The sequence below is a fragment of the Gastrolobium bilobum genome, unplaced genomic scaffold (assembly GCF_033153095.1).
Source record: "Gastrolobium bilobum isolate Gb01-03AN ecotype WA unplaced genomic scaffold, APGP_CSIRO_Gbil_v1 utg16768, whole genome shotgun sequence".
Classification (NCBI taxonomy): domain Eukaryota; kingdom Viridiplantae; phylum Streptophyta; class Magnoliopsida; order Fabales; family Fabaceae; genus Gastrolobium; species Gastrolobium bilobum.
The window spans coordinates 41,683-60,813 of NW_026896315.1; the positions used below are offsets into that span (position 1 = coordinate 41,683).

At 41.8% G+C, this 19,131-nt stretch overlaps 1 protein-coding gene across 1 annotated transcript; it reads right to left on the reverse strand.

Moving 5' to 3' along the window:
* Positions 1-4,337: 4,337 nt before the first annotated feature.
* On the reverse strand, positions 4,338-4,994 carry LOC133298911 (uncharacterized). Its single transcript, XM_061498301.1, has one exon. It carries the CDS (start codon positions 4,992-4,994, stop codon positions 4,338-4,340), a length of 657 nt encoding a protein of 218 aa, XP_061354285.1.
* Between the last annotated feature and the right edge of the window lie 14,137 nt (positions 4,995-19,131).

The following is a 19,131-nucleotide window of genomic DNA, read 5'->3' on the forward strand; positions in this document are numbered from 1 at the left end:
CCCAACTATTTCCATTCTTGGGCAACATAGCCCGCACGTACCAGGGACAACCATCATTATGGTGTCGACACTTCATCACAAATCTATGGTCATCACTTTTTGCCACCACAGCAGTACGATGAGACTTCATACAATATAATTTGACTGCATGTTGCATTTCAGATTTAGTTCGAAACTCCTGGTACAAATATAATGGATCCCCTAAATGCCAGCCACCGTGGATGTCATCGTCGCCATACAATATCTTCGTCTCATCATTAGGGTGAGCCCAATTAATGAAGGAATAGTGTGGGCTGTCGTTCCAAAATGGCTCAATCTCAGAACCTACGTCCAAATTTAAACTTATCCGTCAGTACGAAAGAAAACACAAATATATATATATATATGCAAAATTAAAACTTTAATTTACAATCTTACCACTGCTAACAGGGTCAACACGGAGTTGTGGCATAACTGGGAACTCAAGTTTCCTGAACTAGTATCAGCGTCAAAATTCCCCTCTACGTCCGTATCTGAGGTGTCACCCAGTGGAATAACACTCTCGGGTTCACCATCGTCTTCACTGTCCATATCCTCGTCATGCTCATCCTCATCCTCGTCTATTTCCCTCAGTGTTATCTGACTTAAGACAGGTGTAGGTGCAGATAAACCGACCACTCTGTCTTCTTGACTTTGACTACTTCCATGCACAAGTGCAGATGAAGATTGACCACAGTCTATTTCAACATATATCTCAATAAAGTTTTGAAATTTTCGGTCCACAAATGCATCTATGACACAGTCCACATCTTCATCGTCACATATATCATTACCAATGTAGAATATAGCATCATTACCAACTGTAGACTCTACCCTGGCAATCATCCGTTGAACGCCATGGCTGCCGTGTAGCCCCAATTTTTGGTGAATCCTCCCCTTCAGCTCATTGTACGTAGTGCCCTGTTTGATTTTCAACATTTTTGTTTTTCCTTCAAATTGAACACCGTTGGGGCCTTCATAATGCTTTCCATCATAGTAAATCATGGTAACATACATGTTTGGACTTGAGCTCATCTTTCACATGAATTTTGGGGGCAGGAATCGGATTTTAGGGTTTTGGGTTCGGATTTGGGGGAAACAATTGAGAAATAAAGGGAAATGACAATGATTTCACAATTACTATGCCTTAGAGGTGGTGTGATGAAATGGAAGGGTGATTGGAAGGATCACAGCTGACAAACAAGAGAAAGAGGAGTTTTGATTTCGAATATAATGAAAATGAGACCAAGAGAGGTCTTGATATAGGATTTTCCGCGATATTTAGTCGACTAAAAGTGCAACAAATCTAGTCGATTAAGGTGAGTATTTAGTCGACTAAAATTCGTGTTTCATGATTCCTGAGTTTTGCCCATTTAGTCGATTAAAAGTGCAACTTAATCGACTAAATGGGGGCAGGATGGTGGATAGTTCTGGGGGAGGGGCAAATTGGTTATTAATTATTTAAAGAGGGGAAAAAGGGTCAAAAAGCCAGCATTAATACATCATTCTAAGGCATTATCATCTAATAGACATTTTCCATTTGAGCTCTCTAACACAACACATCATAAAATCCCTCTTTAGGGTTCATAAACATAAATCACAAATCAACCATTGAAATGCTGAAATAACTCACCCAAAAGCAAGGCAAATGACTACTCCTAAGTATACTCCATCATTGGAGCATTTGAAAACACCATGGTCACTCTTTTTCCTAAGCAAACCGCGGCCTAAAATGGGGAGGATCTCAAAATCCACTCACTTTCAAGGTTAAACAAGGCCACCAATGGCTTTAGATGGTGATTTCCTATGGAATTCAAGTCAAAGTTTGTTGATTTTGGTTGAGTTTTGTGTGAGTTGTGATCAAAGAAAGATTTGCACAAAAATGAAGGGGGAGGGGGTTGTTTGCGCGGCTGAAGGGAGAGAGAGGGGAGTGGGAAGATGATGAATAGTGATAGGATGAGGTGGACTTAAGTGATTTTAAGTGGGGTGGGTCCCACGCCACCTCACGCGATTCAAAACGCGTCAAAACTCTCACTAAACGTCCGTAAATTCAAAACCTATTTAGAAACTCTAATTTTTAACATTAACTATTCCATTTTAATTAGGCTTGACCAGATGAATTCAGAGTCCTCCATTCGTTCGGAGAAAACACTGTTTTAAGCTATCGTGCGCGCCGTCGGCATGCTTCCCCAAAATGTACTTTCATCAAATTTTATCAACAATCATATTTCCTAACTCAATAGACCATTTATGACTCATAATTGAAACCTAGAGCTCAAAATTCAACTGGAACGTTTTATGGTGCAATCATAACGCGATATTTTTACCCGCGAAAAACACTATTCACTGATTTTTCTGAAACTTGCCTATTGTAACAGCTCGTTACGTACCAGTAATGTTATCATTGCATATGGTATTAAACGCAGTTACAATCACAGTAATTGAGTTAATTAAATTACGGGTAAACTTTTTCTTTTATTACATTCCTTTCTTTAAACATTAACCATTTCCTTAATCAATTAAAACAACGTCATAATTGTAAATGCAAAAACTCGTGGAAGCTTAAAAACTTACTACACATAATCCCTCGAAGCAATGCCATTTATTTTAGATTTTTGAAAACACATTTTTGAACTTTAACACAGTGGTAATCGATTACCATACTTGAGGTAATCGATTACCAAAGGTAACTGTAGAAGTCAGAACCTCAAATTCAGCTCCCCTGTTTTCTAGTAATCGATTACCAGAGATTGGTAATCGATTACTGAACTAGGTAATCGATTACCAATGCTCTGGTAATCGATTACTTCGAAGACAGAAGCTCATTTTTTCGTCCCCTGTTGCAGGTAATCGATTACCAGTGAAAAGTAATCGATTACTATGCAGCAAAAATGACAGATGACAGCTTTTAAGACCCAAAATGAGTGGTCTAACTTACTCTTAACACCTTGCTACTTCATATACACCTTACACATGTCCTAATGTAGGCTCTAGGCCCTTCCATCATGCATATTCATTAATCAATGCATCAATTACAATGTTCTCAATATCATAGCCATTTACACATTAAATGGTCCATATACAACATAAGTTTTCCAATGCCTCAAATACAACATAGGTGGCCATGGACAAGTCCCATGCTCACACAAAATGCGAATAGAAACAAGAGGCATAATGTAAATCCAATACAAAAGACTTAGAATATAATCATGAACATCACAAAAGCATGGAAACCTCCACATGCAATATGTTCATAATCTAAGTCCCAAAATGCTAACTAAATCCTATGTGCATCATATATGCTTCTCCAAAACACCATGTACTCCATATGCACCACATGCTACTGCCATCCACTAAGTGGGCTTCTTGCCCGAAACTCCTCCGTGCTCATAATGTTCTGAAACAATGTCCCCAAACGTGGGGTGAGATATACATATATATCACAGTAAACCAAGGGTACTAGAGGATCACTCCACCCCATGGCTCACTCAAAGTGCTACAAATGATATCATGTAAAAATGCATGCATACAAAATCACACACAACTGGGCACATCCAAGAACATCCTCATAAGAATTCCGTTCGAGGACCCCTTCATATAACTCTCGGGAATCTTCCTGGTGCCTCTCCCATTGTTGAGACGACCCCATGGCAAAACCCAACTGGAACTCCTCATGAGCCTTATCCAGCGGAAGTCCCACATTTGGATCATCCTGGTACCGCTCCCAGAGTCGGTTCCACGGCAATACCCGACCGGAATCCCCAAAGGATATCTCCAGCGGAAGTCCAAACCAACACACATCTACTGGCCAGAGATCACAAACAATGCACACAACAGTAATGATGCATGAACATACATTTCCCACACCACATCATACAACACAAATTCCAACCATAACCTTCCACTAGGTGTGGTGGAGCACACAAGGGACTAAACTCCAGTTCCAAGGGTTTACCTCAACTCCAAGAATAAGGCTCCAAACGTACGCTCCGAGCTCAATCTTCCACTATCGCGTTCGAGAGAGGTAACTGATAGGATCAAGAATGGGAAACCAAAACAAGGAAATGTATATTGCCAGATTCAACGGTAATTCGAGTTTACCGGGGACTCCAAGAAGAATACAGAGGAAGAAGAAAGGGAAAATTCAGTTACAAACTTCAGATAAAATCTCCTAAGACGTGACTCTCACTATAAAAGAGAGTTCCATTGTATTCCTATTGGGCTACTCATCGTAGGCCCATTATTTACAAGCAATCCAGGTACTTAATGCCTCTATTCCTATTTCACCTATTGGGCTTCTGACCCCACTACGACCCACATCATTCCAAGTGGTAATCGTTGATCCACTTGGAGCGCACTTTCAACCTGCTCCCTCTTCTAGGAGCTTCTTTCCTCTGCTCTGATGTCGGTTCCACCGTCACTACCTCTTCTATCTCAATATCACCGCTTCCTTCTTCTATCTCTGGTTCAGGGTGCGTATCAATTCCCCCCTTCCTTAAAGATTCGAGCTTGCCCTCAAGATCGAAGTGAGGAAAGGCCTGAGCAAACTCGGTTAAAGACACCCAAGAAGCATCTTCGAGGGAAAGCCCACTCCACTGCACAAGCACTTGAAAGTCAGTAGCTTTTCCCTTGGGAATGGTCCTGGAACGCAGGAGTGCCATGGGTTCGGTCACAGGGTGATTATCCCATGTCACGGTTGGCAGTAGCAACGGGTGAAAGAACGCATTTTGCCGATACGGTTTCAAGAGGGAAACGTGGAACACCGGGTGGATTCGCGAACCGGCGGGCAAGGAGAGACGGTAGGCTACTGCACCCACGCGTTCAGTCACCGGAAACGGGCCGTAATAGCGGCGGCAGAGCTTGGAGAAGGATTGATTCCGAACGGATTTCTGACGGTACGGCTGCAGTTTGACGAGAACTTGGTCACCCACGGTGAACTGTACATCTCGACGATGTTTGTCCGCTTGGATCTTCATGCGCTGCTGAGTGCGGTGGAGAGTCTCCCTGATCTGTCTAATAATGTGATCTCTCTGGGTCAGCAAGGTATCTACAGCCTCGATGGGGGAGTCTATCGTACAACACTTGGAAGGGGCTGGAGCCAATGGCCGAATGAAATGAGGAGTTGTATGAGAATTCAGCCCATGGTAAGTATCGTGTCCATTCTTTTGGATTTTCCATAGTATAGCAGCGTAAGTACTGTTCCAATCCTCGATTGGTGACCTCTGTCTGACCATCACTCTCTGGGTCATTGGCAGTGCTGAAATGGAGCTGGGTACCACTCAGTCGAGACAATTCCTGCCAAAACTTGCTGAGAAAAAATCGATCCCTGTCTGATACTATCGAACGCGGAATACCATGATGGTGGCATACATCCGAAGCAAACACAGAAGCCACCTTCGAAGCTGTAAAATTGCCTGTCAACGCAGAAAAATGGGAGTACTTGGATGGGCGATCCACAACCACCATAATAACAGTCTTGCCTTCCGATGGTGGTAATCTGATTATAAAATCCATGGAGAGATCGTCCCAGACCGCCTTTGGAATAGCCAGTGGTTGCAAGAGACCAGCAGGGGACAGAGGCTGGTACTTAGTAACCTGACATATTGGGCAGGAACGAACAAATTCCTGAACATCAAACTTCATTTTTGGCCAGTAGTAGTGATTAGAAATCCGATGAAAAGTCTTGCGGATACCACCATGACCGCCCACCACTGTCGAATGGAATTCATGGAGCAAGGTAATTCGGATAGCTGAAGTACTAGCTAACACAATACGGCCTTTGAAGTAGAGCAGATCATCCTTAAAGTGGTAATCCTCAAACCCTTCTTTGTTGTCTTGAAGAGCAACTAATATTTTTTGTAATTCGGGATTATTTGTGACCTCTGCCTTAATAGCAGGTAGCAGGGGATTAATCCTGGTAGATAAGACCAGCAACTGAGAAGTTGTCCTGTCAGTGCTCTTTTCACCTTCGTGTTTCCGGGACAGAGCATCAGCGACTTTGTTGATTGCACCAGGGTAATATTCAATATCAAAGTCATAGCCAAGTAATTTGACTAAAAATCTTTGTTGTTCAGGTGTCTGGATCACCTGAGCCATCAAGTTCTTTATGCTGCGCTGATCAGTACGGATGGAAAATTTAGTACCCAACAGATATTGACAAAATTTAGCCACTCCTTCTGTAATGGCGAATAGCTCCCGGACGTATGTAGAAGCTTGCTGCATTTGTGGAGTCAACTTGCGGCTAAAGAAGGCAATGGGTTGGTTTTCTTGGCTGAGTACAGCTCCCACACCAGTTCCTGAGGCGTCTGTAGTTAGTACAAAAGACTCACTGAAGTCAGGTAAAGCTAACACTGGATGATTAGTCAAAGCCTCCTTCAATCGGTGCATTGCTTGTGTGGCCTTGGGATCCCATTTAAAGGCATCCTTTTGGAGGAATGCAGCCAGTGGAGCTGCTATCTGGGAGAACCCCTTGACAAACTTGCGATAGTAGCCAGCCAACCCAAGGAAGCCCCTTAACTGCTTCACAGTGGTAGACTCCTTCCAGTCCGCAACAGCCTTAATTTTGCCATCATCGGGTCTAACACCTCTTGCATCAACCACATGGCCGAGGTACTCAACTTCAGATTGTGCAAATGAACATTTTTCTTGTTTTGCGTAAAACTGATTAGTGTGTAAACATTCCAAGACAGCATGCAGGTGCTTTAAGTGGTCGTCTAAGGTCCTGCTGTAAATGAGAATATCATCAAAGAAAACAATTACAAACTTTCGCAAATATACCTTAAGGATGGAGTTCATGATTCCCTGGAAGGTAGCTGGGGCATTGGTTAAGCCAAATGGCATAACCACAAATTCATAGTGGCTGTCATGCATGCAGAAGGCAGTTTTGTAAATGTCATGATCAACCATGCGGATTTGGTGGTAACCAGCCCGGAGATCCATCTTAGAAAAAATGGTAGCTCCTGCCAACTCATCCAGCATCTCATCCACGGTCGGAATTGGAAAACTATGGGCTACAGTGACCTGATTGAGAGCTCTATAATCTACGCAAAATCTCCAGGTACCATCTTTATTTTTAACAAGCAATGCCGGAGAAGAAAATGGACTGATACTAGGACGCACCACCCCTGATTCCAGCATTTCTTTGACCAATTTTTCCATTTCAGTTTTCTGAAAATGTGGGTACCGGTAAGGTCTGACACTAACTGCCTTTGTTCCAGGTTCTAACTGAATCTGGTGATCTTGCTGGCGATGTGGAGGCAATGTGGAAGGCTTGGAGAATACTTGTTCAAATTCCTTGAGAACGTGCAGCACCCGAGCATCAGGTTCATTTCTACTTGCTATCAGAGACTCATGAGGGTGCACAGTGGCATGCAATTGATAAAGACAAGCTACTGAGTTGGAAGCATTCAACCTCCGAAATTGATTTAATTGGATGGGCTGCATGTTAGCAGTGGGCTCCCCTTGTATCTCCACTGGTTGTCCTTCTCGTTCAAATTGCATCACCAATTGTTTGTAATTGATTGTAATATTCCCCCACTCAGATAGCCATTGCACCCCTAAAACCACCTCAGCTCCTTGAATTGGTAACACATAAAGATCAGGACAGAAACTATGCCCTTGTATATCCATAACTACCTTAGGACACATTCCCAAACAGCCCATCCTCTCTCCATTTCCCACTAATACTTGAAATTTCTGTGTTGGTATGATCTCTAAACCCAAGAATTTCACCAAACGTTCTTGGATAAAATTGTGGGTTGAACCACCATCAACAAGAATCTGCACTGTTGCATTACTGATCCTTCATGTGACCCTCAGTGTACTAGTTGAGTGCTGCCCTGCCATGGCATGCAAGCTAATTTCTGGTGTCAGAAGGTCTTCTCCTCCCAACTCTTCAGCAACCTGCTCCAGTTCTAAGAGCGTATCTTCCGGCAGTGGTGGATCATCACCATCTTCCTGCATGACTAAGATGAACATCTTCCCTTTGCAGACATGACTTCTACTAAATTTTTCATCACAATAGAAACACAGTCCCTTCTCTCTTTTTTCTGCCATTTCAGCAGTGGACAGCTTCCTCATGGGGAGAGGGGTTTTAGTTGCACCAGTGCCAATAGCCAGATTTTTCGAAGGTGTAGGTAATAACCCAGCTTGGTTATTTGCAGTATTGTTTACTTAATTTTTACTGTAAAAATTTCTGCTAGTGCTTTGATCATCCAGCTTGTCTTCAATTATTTTAAATAAATCAATTGCTTGCTCCAAGCTTGCAGGAAGATGCATTCGTACCTCTTTGCGGATCTTTGGTTTGAGACCAGATTCAAAGTAACTCTGCAAAGTTAAATCATCAATCCCAATAACTTGATTGGCCAGCTGCTTGAAGTGTGTCTGATAATCATCCACGGTAGTACCTTGGGTCAGCCTACCCAGTTCTCCTCTCAAATCCCTATACCGTGAAGGGCCAAATCTGGAACGCAAGGCTTCCAAAAAATTGGTTCCAGGTATGCAATCTGCCATTACGGACCATCCAATGGTACCATTCTTCAGCCTTCCCATCCATGTGAAATGACGTGAGCGTAAATTTCTCAACATCAGACAAATTGTGGAATCCATAGAATTGCTGGATCATGTGAATCCACGGCTCCGGGTTACCTCCATTGAATCGAGGTATGGTTAGTTTGACTGATTTAAAAGGATTATTACCGAATAAACCACCAATTCCCTCTCCTGATGAGGTTTCTGTCTTACCTTTACCTCTATGCTGTTGATCTATTTTAGCCTCCATCATTGTTAATTTCAAGTTCATTTCCTTTAACATATTTCCTAAGGCACTGAATTGTTCTTCGTGGTGTTGCACGCGGTTCAAACATTCGTCAATGGCGTTCTGCTGCTTCACAGCACTGCGAGTTCCCTCTGTCATGGTGACGATGCACAGAAGTTGCCTCTCAATGAAAGCACCAAAATGATAGGATCAAGAACGGGAAACCAAAACAAGGAAATGTATATTGCCAGATTCAACGGTAATTCGAGTTTACCGGGGACTCCAAGAAGAATACAGAGGAAGAAGAAAGGGAAAATTCAGTTACAAACTTCAGATAAAATCTCCTAAGACGTGACTCTCACTATAAAAGAGAGTTCCATTGTATTCCTATTGGGCTACTCATCGTAGGCCCATTATTTACAAGCAATCCAGGTACTTAATGCCTCTATTCCTATTTCACCTATTGGGCTTCTGACCCCACTACGGCCCACATCATTCCAAGTGGTAATCATTGATCCACTTGGAGCGCACTTTCAACCTGCTCCCTCTTCTAGGAGCTTCTTTCCTCTGCTCTGATGTCAATTCCACCGTCACTACCTCTTCTATCTCAATATCACCGCTTCCTTCTTCTATCTCTGGTCCAGGGTGCGTATCAGTAACCTATATGATCAACAAATGACCATCAAACATATGCAAACAATTCATCAATTTCACACATTTAGAAAACCAACCTATAGTCACTTAGGCCTAATGGCCCATTTCCATTTAATTCAATTATCTTAACTCCTTGACTCATCAAAGTGATTCATCAATCCCACCATTATACACTAAATCAACATCCATTGCCTAAACCATATTTTCGCATCATTTTTCCTACCAACTACCTATGGTTCGAATTCATCAATGAAACACCCTTCAAGGCTTTCAATCCAATTCAAAAATTACACATGTCATAAAATCCTATTATTAACCTATACGATAAACAATCATGCCATTTTCACACAACTAAATTTCTAAATCTCGTGACACTTAATTTTCTTCCTAAGTTAAATCATCGTTTTCACTTAGAATTTTCATAGCATTTCTAGCTCAATCATGTCATTCTAAGACATTATTGTCTAATGCAATTTTTCCATTTGAGCTTCCAATCATCATAAATCAACAATTACAAGCATAGGGTTCATAAATTTGATCTATGAAATCAATCATAAAAACCATGTAAATACATTCACAATCAATGCTAGACTATCCACCAAGGCTTCTCCAAGCATCTAGAGGTCCGATGCCTCCATGAACATCACTTTCTTCCAATCTTTCAAAACTGACCTAGGCTAAATACTCACCAAAGGAGCGATTTCAAGGCTAGGGGATATCACCAATGGCTTTAGAATGGTTTTTCCAATTGATTTCAACACCAAAATCAAAGGATTTGGCCAAGAAATGATGGTTTTGGATGAAAAGCTTTCAAAGCCTTCAATGGGTAAAAACGCACGCAGGGAAGGAGAAAGAAGATAGAGAGATCGTGAGGTTAGTGAGAAAATGAGGGAAACTTAAGTGGATTTTGGTTCCGCGGGTCCCACACGCGATTTAACTTTAATGAAACATCTAATTTAAACCACAATTTCATAGACTACGTATTTTTCCCGTTCGTGTCATATTTTTGTTTCCTAAAAATACTGATCAAAATTTCACGCATATCGGTACAATTATACCGCAGTATTTTATACCGGAAAATCACTATTCATCAAATTTTCAGAAACTTGCCTATCCACTCAATTTTTCGTTCTAAAACCATTTCCGGCCTTATTTTTACCATTTAAGACCTTCTACTCGATTTTTCATGCCTAGGGATACGTGTTTGGTAAATTACCATTTTGCCCTTCTTATACATTTTGACCCTAATCTCAGGATTTTCACTAATCCTAACCTTTTAAGCGACACTATCATCTATACATATATATTTAGAAATACGAGGTGTTATATTCACCCCACTTTTTAGGAATTTTGTCCGCAAAATTAAATGATACCTGTCCGCTAACTCAGGATACAGCCGGAGAATCTCATCCTCCCGCTCCCAAGTAGCCTCCTCAGGTGTGCGGCCTTCCCACTGAATCTTCAACATGGGAATAATTTTACTTCTCAGCCTCTTTTCACTGCGGTCCAGTATTTCAATAGGACCAATGGGAGTCTTCAAATTCTCCCGGATTTCAATATTATCCGGTATCACCACATGTGATTCATCCGGAACATAACGCCGCAACTGCGAAACATGGAAGACATCATGTAAATTGGACAATTGTGGCGGCAAGGCAAGCTGATAGGCTACCAATCCTACTCTTTTCATAATCTGATACGGCCCAATAAAACGAGGACTCAGCTTCCTCACACCCAAAGCACGGCCGACACCCGTGACCGGAGATAACCGAACGAATACATGGTCACCTTCTTCGAATTCAAGCGGTCTATGCTTATTATCATAATAACTTTTCTGCTTATTCTGTGCCTGTTTCAGTTTTTCTCTGATCATTTCAATTTGCACTGTGGTCTCCTGCACAAAATCCGGACCAAATCTCTCTCTATCACCTACCTCAGTCCAGCAAGTAGGAGTACGACATCTCCGTCCATACAACGCCCCATACGGTGCCATACCCAGACTGGAGTGAAAACTGTTATTATATGAAAATTCAACCAGTGGCAAATACCGATCCCAAGCAGTACCCTGCTCCAGAGTGCAAGCTCTCAGTATATCCTCAAGTGTCTGTATGGTCCTCTCAGTCTGACCATCAGTCTGCGGGTGATACGCAGTGCTCAGCCTAAGCTGAGTGCCAAAAGCCTGTTGCAAAGCTCCCCAAAAACGAGAAGTAAATTTAGGGTCCCGATCACTAACAATACTAATCGGGATCCCATGGAGCCTTACAATTTCATTAACATACAACTTTGCCAATCTCTCTGTGGTGAAATCCACTCGTACTGGTAGAAAATGTGCAGACTTTGTAAGTCTGTCCACAATAATCCAAATCGAATCGTAACCAGCCTGAGTCCGAGGCAACCCAACAACAAAATCCATAGAGATGCTCTCCCATTTCCACTGTGGTATATCCAATGGCTGCAGTAAACCAGCAGGTTTCTGATGTTCTATTTTTACTTTCTGACAGATTAAACACCTTGATACATATTCAGCAATATCCTTCTTCATCCCAGGCCACCAGAACTTAGTTCTCAGATCTTGGTACATTTTTGTGGCACCTGGGTGGACAGCATACTGACCCTTATGGGCCTCAATCATTACCTCCTCTGCTAATTCCTTGGGCACAACAATCCTGCCCTGGTACAATAACAATCCTTGCTCATTCACAGATATCCCACTCCGCCCTTTCAAATACTTGACACTGTCGTTCCGTACCTATGTTTCTTTAATCTTCTCGTATAATTCATTTTCCACCTGACAGCTCTCATGCAACCCATCTTCAACCCGTGTATTACAGAATTCATCCACATTCCCAATAAAGACATCTGTTAGCTTCAAGTCACGGAATTGCTCAATTAATTCATTATCCCTCAACAGCAACTGGGACACGCTGACAGACTTCCTACTCAATGCATCCGCTACCACATTAGCCTTACCCGGATGGTATTTCAACTCAAAATCATAATCTTTTAGAAATTCAACCCATCTCCGCTGTCTCATATTCAGCTCTTTCTGATCAAACAAATACTTTAGACTCTTGTGATCACTGAACACAGCAAATTTCATCCCATACAGAAAATGCCTCCAAATTTTTAAGGCAAATACTATGGCAGCAAGCTCCAAATCGTGTGTCGGATAATTCTCTTCATGAGGCCTCAATTGCCTCGAAGCATAAGCAACAACTCTCCTTTCTTGCATCAGCACACACCCCAAACCTTTCTTGGAAGCATCACAGTATAATTCAAACTCACCTTCCGGATCGGGGAGGGTCAACACAGGAGCAGTAGTCAATTTCTCTTTAAGGCCCAGAAAACACCTCTCACATTCCTGAGTCCACACAAAATGAGTATCCTTTCGTGTCAATCGGGTCAATGGCAGTACCATTGTAGAAAACCTCTCAATAAACCTCCGATAATATCCAGCAAGACCCAGAAAGCTGCGAATTTCAGTAACAGTTTTTGGTCTTTCCCAGTACATAACAGCATCAATTTTATTTGGATCTACAACAACACCCCTCTCAGAAATAACATGCCCCAGAAATTGTATCTCAGATAACCAGAATTCACACTTTGACGGCTTCGCATACAACTTTTTATCCTTTAACACCTGTAACACAGTTCTCAAATGCTCATTATGCTCCTCTATGCTCTTAGAGTAAATCAAGATGTCGTCGATGAACACGATCACAAACTGATCCAAATACGGTTTAAAAATACGATTCATATAGTCCATGAACACTGCCGGGCCATTTGTAAGCCCAAAAGGCATCACCTGATACTCGTAGTGTTCATATCTAGAACGAAAGGCCGTTTTAGGCACATCCTCCGGCCTAATCTGAATCTGATGGTATCCGGACCGGAGATCAATCTTTGAAAACACACAGGCACCCCTCAACTGATCTAACAAGTCATCAATCTGCGGCAATGGGTACCTGTTCTTAACCGTAACTTTATTCAATTTCCGGTAGTCAGTACACAGTCTCATGCTTCCAACCTTCTTTTTCACGAAGATCACCGGTGCTCCCCACGGAGACACACTCGGCCTGATAAAATCCTTTGCTGACAGTTCCTCAATATGTTTTTTCAACTCAGCCAACTCAAGCGGTGCCATCCGGTACGGAGCCAATGAAATAGGCCCCACACCAGGCAACAATTCTATTGAAAATTCAATCTCCCTTTCAGGTGGAAATTCCGGTATCTCATCAGGGAATACATCCTCAAACTCATTAACCACCAGAATCGTAGAAATTTCAATCTCCTTACCACCCACCAATCCACCCAAGAAAATATAACCCTGATCCCTAGCCTTCAAGGCTTTAACAGCTTGACACATAGACAAAAAGGGAGACGGAGTAACCGAGGGCTTCTCGTGAGACAATACCAACCTCTTGCCGCAGCAGTCAATCATTGCGCAGTTTTGAGACAACCAATCCATGCCCAATATCAAATTAACGGAAGCCAGGGGCAAGATAATTAGATCAATAGTGTAACCCCTGCCTTCGTAGACAAACCCGACTTCTTTGCAAATGAAGGAGGAATCATTAACCTCTCCGGTAGCCGTAGTAATACGCATAGGGTGAACCATCCGTGATACTTTTAATCCCAACCCCTTAGCAACATATTCCGCCACAAACGAATGCGTAGCTCCAGTATCAAACAACACAGACAAATCAACATTAGAAATTAAAATTATACCTTTTACCAAGTTCGGGGCCTTTTCAGTATGTTGAGCAGTTGTAGTATACACCCTTCCAACAGTAGGGATAGTAGCAGCAGTAGTAGTAGTAGTAGTAGTAGTAGTAGTAGTAGTAGTAGTAGTCGGTAGGGCCTGTAGATTCGCAGCCTGTCCCGCAGTAGGAGTATAAGATGCCCAGGCCTGCAAATTCGCAGCCTGTCCAGCAGAAGACAGACAACTCCTAGCAAAGTGGCCTGTCTGACCACATTTAAAACAAGCCCCCGGGCCAGCACCACATACACCTCTGTGGTATTTCTTACACTTCCCACACTGTGGGGTATAGTATTTATCGGCAGTTCCACCACCCGGGGCTCCACTCTTCTTAAATTGACCAGGAGACTGCCTTACTTGCAACCCCCTTCCCCTGTTGTTATTGTGATGGTATCCACCTCTATTACTATTTCCAGAAGGACCAGCCATCCTTTTGTTCTCTTGCTCTTTTGCGGAATTAGATTTCGGATATCTACCGTAAACAGTCTCAACCCTCTTACATGGGTCACAAGATCAGCAAAATTTCTCACTGCCGTATTTGACATCCTCTTGGCAATCTTTTCACTCAGCCCTCTTTGGAATTTTGCAGATAAGAACTCGGGCGTAGGCAGAGTACCTCCATAATTGGCAAACTTGACCAACTCATTGAATTTAGCCACATAAGCATCCACAGACATTGACCCTTGCACCAACTTATCAAACTCTCCCTGTTTAGCTTCTCTCACATCATGGGGAAAGTATTCTTCATGAAATAGGCCCTCAAACATGGCCCACGAGATCTCTTCACCTTGAACAACATAAGGACGATAAACGTTATCCCACCATTCTTGGGCATCGCCCTCCAACATATACACAGAATATAATAACTTCTGCGGATCTTGGCACCTCATCACCTGGAATACCTTATCCATTCCCCTCAGCCAAGTAGTAACCTCCTTCGGGTCCTTTGACCCCAGAAATACGGGTGGCTTGTGTTTCCTAAACGATATGAGCCTTCGCTCATCAGCAACATCATCAACAACTGGCTCAGCAGCCCTAGTGGACTGAACAACAGAAGGAGGATCAACAGAAGGTTGCGGAACATATGTAGGATCCGTAGTATGGTGGCTAGCCTCACCAGTGTGGTGACTAGCTCCTCTCTCCCCCTGTTGAGGAGTAACAGAAGGCGTAGGTGTAAGTGTCGCTGTAGCCGTATGTGGAGGAGAATCATCCCTCCTATGACGATCTCTATCAGCCCTCATCTCATTCATGAAGGCAGTCATCATATCCTGATTGTTTTTCATCAGGTTTTCAGTCATGGTTCGATTCGAGGCCGTTTCCGCCTGACGAGCATTAAGAACTGCAGTAATCGGATCCGGCGGCTGAGGATCTGCACCTCGTGTCCCACGGCGACCACGAGCCCTCCTTATGATATCTGTACATGTAACACAAAGGAATGAGCCGATCAGACTCATACTGAGAAATCACATATGCATACATCATAAAGTGTTCACAGATAGCTATGCAACACAAGATACAATTAGACATAATCAGAGTCCCACACAAAACTGCTCTGATACCATAAAATGTAACAGCCTGTTACGTACCGGTAATGTTATCATTCATATGGTATTAAGCGCAGTTACAATCACAGTAATTGAGTTAATTAAATTACGGGTAAACTTTTTCTTTTATTACATTCCTTTCTTTAAACATTAACCATTTCCGTAATCAATTAAAACAACGCCATAATTGTAAATGCAAAAACTCGTGGAAGCTTAAAAACTTACTACACATAATCCCTCGAAGCAATGCCATTTATTTTAGATTTTTGAAAACACATTTTTGAACTTTAACACAGTGGTAATCGATTACCATACTTGAGGTAATCGATTACCAAAGGTAACTGTAGAAGTCAGAACCTCAAATTCAGCTCCCCTGTTTTCTAGTAATCGATTACCAGAGATTGGTAATCGATTACTGAACTAGGTAATCGATTACCAATGCCTCAAATACAACATAGGTGACCATGGACAAGTCCCATGCTCACACAAAATGCGAATAGAAACAAGAGGCATAATTTAAATCCAATACAAAAGACTTAGAATATAATCATGAACATCACAAAAGCATGGAAACCTCCACATGCAATATGTTCATAATCTAAGTCCCAAAATGCTAACTAAATCCTATGTGCATCATATATGCTTCTCCAAAACACCATGTACTCCATATGCACCACATGCTACTGCCATCCACTAAGTGGGCTTCTTGCCCGAAACTCCTCTGTGCTCATAATGTCCTGAAACAATGTCCCCAAACGTGGGGTGAGATATACATATATATCACAGTAAACCAAGGGTACTAGAGGATCACTCCACCCCATGGCTCACTCAAAGTCTACAAATGATATCATGTAAAAATGCATGCATACAAAATCACACACAACTGGGCACATCCAAGAACATCCTCATAAGGATTCCGTTCGAGGACCCCATCATATAACTCTCGGGAATCTTCCTGGTGCCTCTCCCATGGTTGAGACGCCCCATGGCAAAACTCAAATGGAACTCCTCATGAGCCCTATCCAGCGGAAGTCCCACGTTTGGATCATCCTGGTACCGCTCCCAGTGTCGGTTCCATGGCAAAACCCGACCGGAATCCCCAAAGGATATCTCCAGCGGAAGTCCAAACCAACACACATCTACTGATCAGAGATCACAAACAATGCACACAACAGTAATGATGCATGAACATACATTTTCCACACCACATCATACAACACAAATTCCAACCACAACCTTCCACTAGGTATGGTGGAGCACACAAGGGACTAAACCTCAGTTCCAAGGGTTTACCTCAACTCCAAGAACAAGTCTCCAAACGTACGCTCCGAGCTCAATCTTCCACTATCGCGTCTGTAACACCCTCTCTTGTAGGCCTCCAAGAGAGTTGTTTGCTAAGCGGAATTAGAGTTCTTTAATAGTATTTTAGAGACAAAAAAAAATTCGCTTTTACATTGCCAATTAAAAATAAAGAGGGGACCTGGTTAATTACAAAAATCAGGGTACACAAACTCTCTTAAACTTATTAAAAATATAAATTTCCTGATAGACCTTGCTGTCTTTAAAAATTCGTGTGAAATCCAGTTCAACGATTCAAAAATATATTCTTTGTAATCTGGAAACTAGACATCTGGGGCTTCACGTTCAGATAAAATAATAGTGATTTGGAGTTCGTTTGCCCCTCGAAACATAACTCGCAAAATAAGAGAGAAAACAGTGGAAATATCACAAACGTCCTGGCTGGTAAAATTCATAATAAATCGAGATTTCAGAATTTCTTTGCAAGGTTTAAATATAATGAAACTAGACACCTGGGGCTACGCCTGTATATAAATTATAAGAAAATCGGAGGTCCGTAGCCCAGTATGACAACCTACAAAGTGCTCGCAAAGACTTTTCAAAATTCAGCATTTAGACAACATGTCAAAATCCTTTTCGCAAACGTTTCAACATCTGTTTCCAAAATACTTGCTGGTCATAAAATCGTAGTGCAATAATAAAATCATAATTCACAGTAATAAAAGCTTCTCAATTTCATACAGTCATCCATAAAATATCACATCAATAGCAGCATGCCCAAACAGTAGAAGCCAATAGCAAATATCCAAGTCCTCAAAAGCTTTTACGTCCTCCTGCCATTTTGTAAAAATAGCAGTCCCAAAGGGGTGAGAGAAAATCCCAGTAGTGTGGCAACAAAACCATAATGCAACAATATTAACTAGGCACAAAATCATAAATAGTCACTTCAAACATTTAATCCTTTTCATCATATATCATAACGTGTATATAACGCCCTTTTTCCTTTACGCTCATAGCACCGTCGTGCGCGTAGCATCACAGTGGGTATTCCTAATGGCTCCCATGAAGGTGAATCCCACTGTGGAACCTATGCGGACTGAAGCCAAGTGTCCCCTCTCCTGGTACCAGGCATGCCTATATGATGCATGCTCAGTCACATGTCCTCAATACAAATATATATATTCAAGATGTCATGAATCAAGTATACATGCCATGTTATGCAATCGCACCCAACAGAAAAATGTATTATGATGTAAAATGCATGCATATTTCATATCATCCTTTCATATTCTTACCATTGGCTCATCATCATCGTAACATACATAGAATAAATGTGAGCAACACCTCACAATTCCATACACTAGCCAATAGTCACAGAAGGTAATACCGCCTACACATACCTTATGTCCATGCAATAATCAACAGCACCAAAATTCAGCCCACTCAATAAGAATTACGTGCACCTAAATACATGCGGTACAAGTCAGAATTTTATTCATACATTCCTATTATTTATAAGAAATTCGCATGCCTCTTATTCTTGTATTTCATTCGATTTAGCATGCTTCTTGCGCATCACCATTTTTTGCCTTACCATTATTTAATTACATATTATCATACTAAGTTTCCCATGCTTGCCAATTCGATTTTCATCATGCCACTCAACTACAACAATTTTCTGACTTCTCATTAATTTTTCAAAGGTTAAAAGGGAGGTTTCCAAGGTTCTCCACACATACTAATTCGGTTCTGTTTAGCACCATAAAAGGTTCATAATATTTTCTGTTTGCAATCTCAGTACTTCACTACATGTTGCGCTAAGATGGACCTAGAGCATGCGGTTAAATTTACTTAATTCAAATAAGGTTAATGTAGTAACACATTCCAACCCGGGGAACCATCTTCTAAACTAAAAATTAATTCATTGACATGTAACCATAAAACTCAGTTGATTCCAACAAGGCAGAATTAATAGACTGAAGCAACACAGGCTATTCCTCATATTACACTTGCAAGCACCATTCGGCTGGAGTTAAGGGCACCCATTGTAGCTATTCACAAACTTTTTCCTACAAAACTCAAGTGAGGGTTAGTAAATTCTA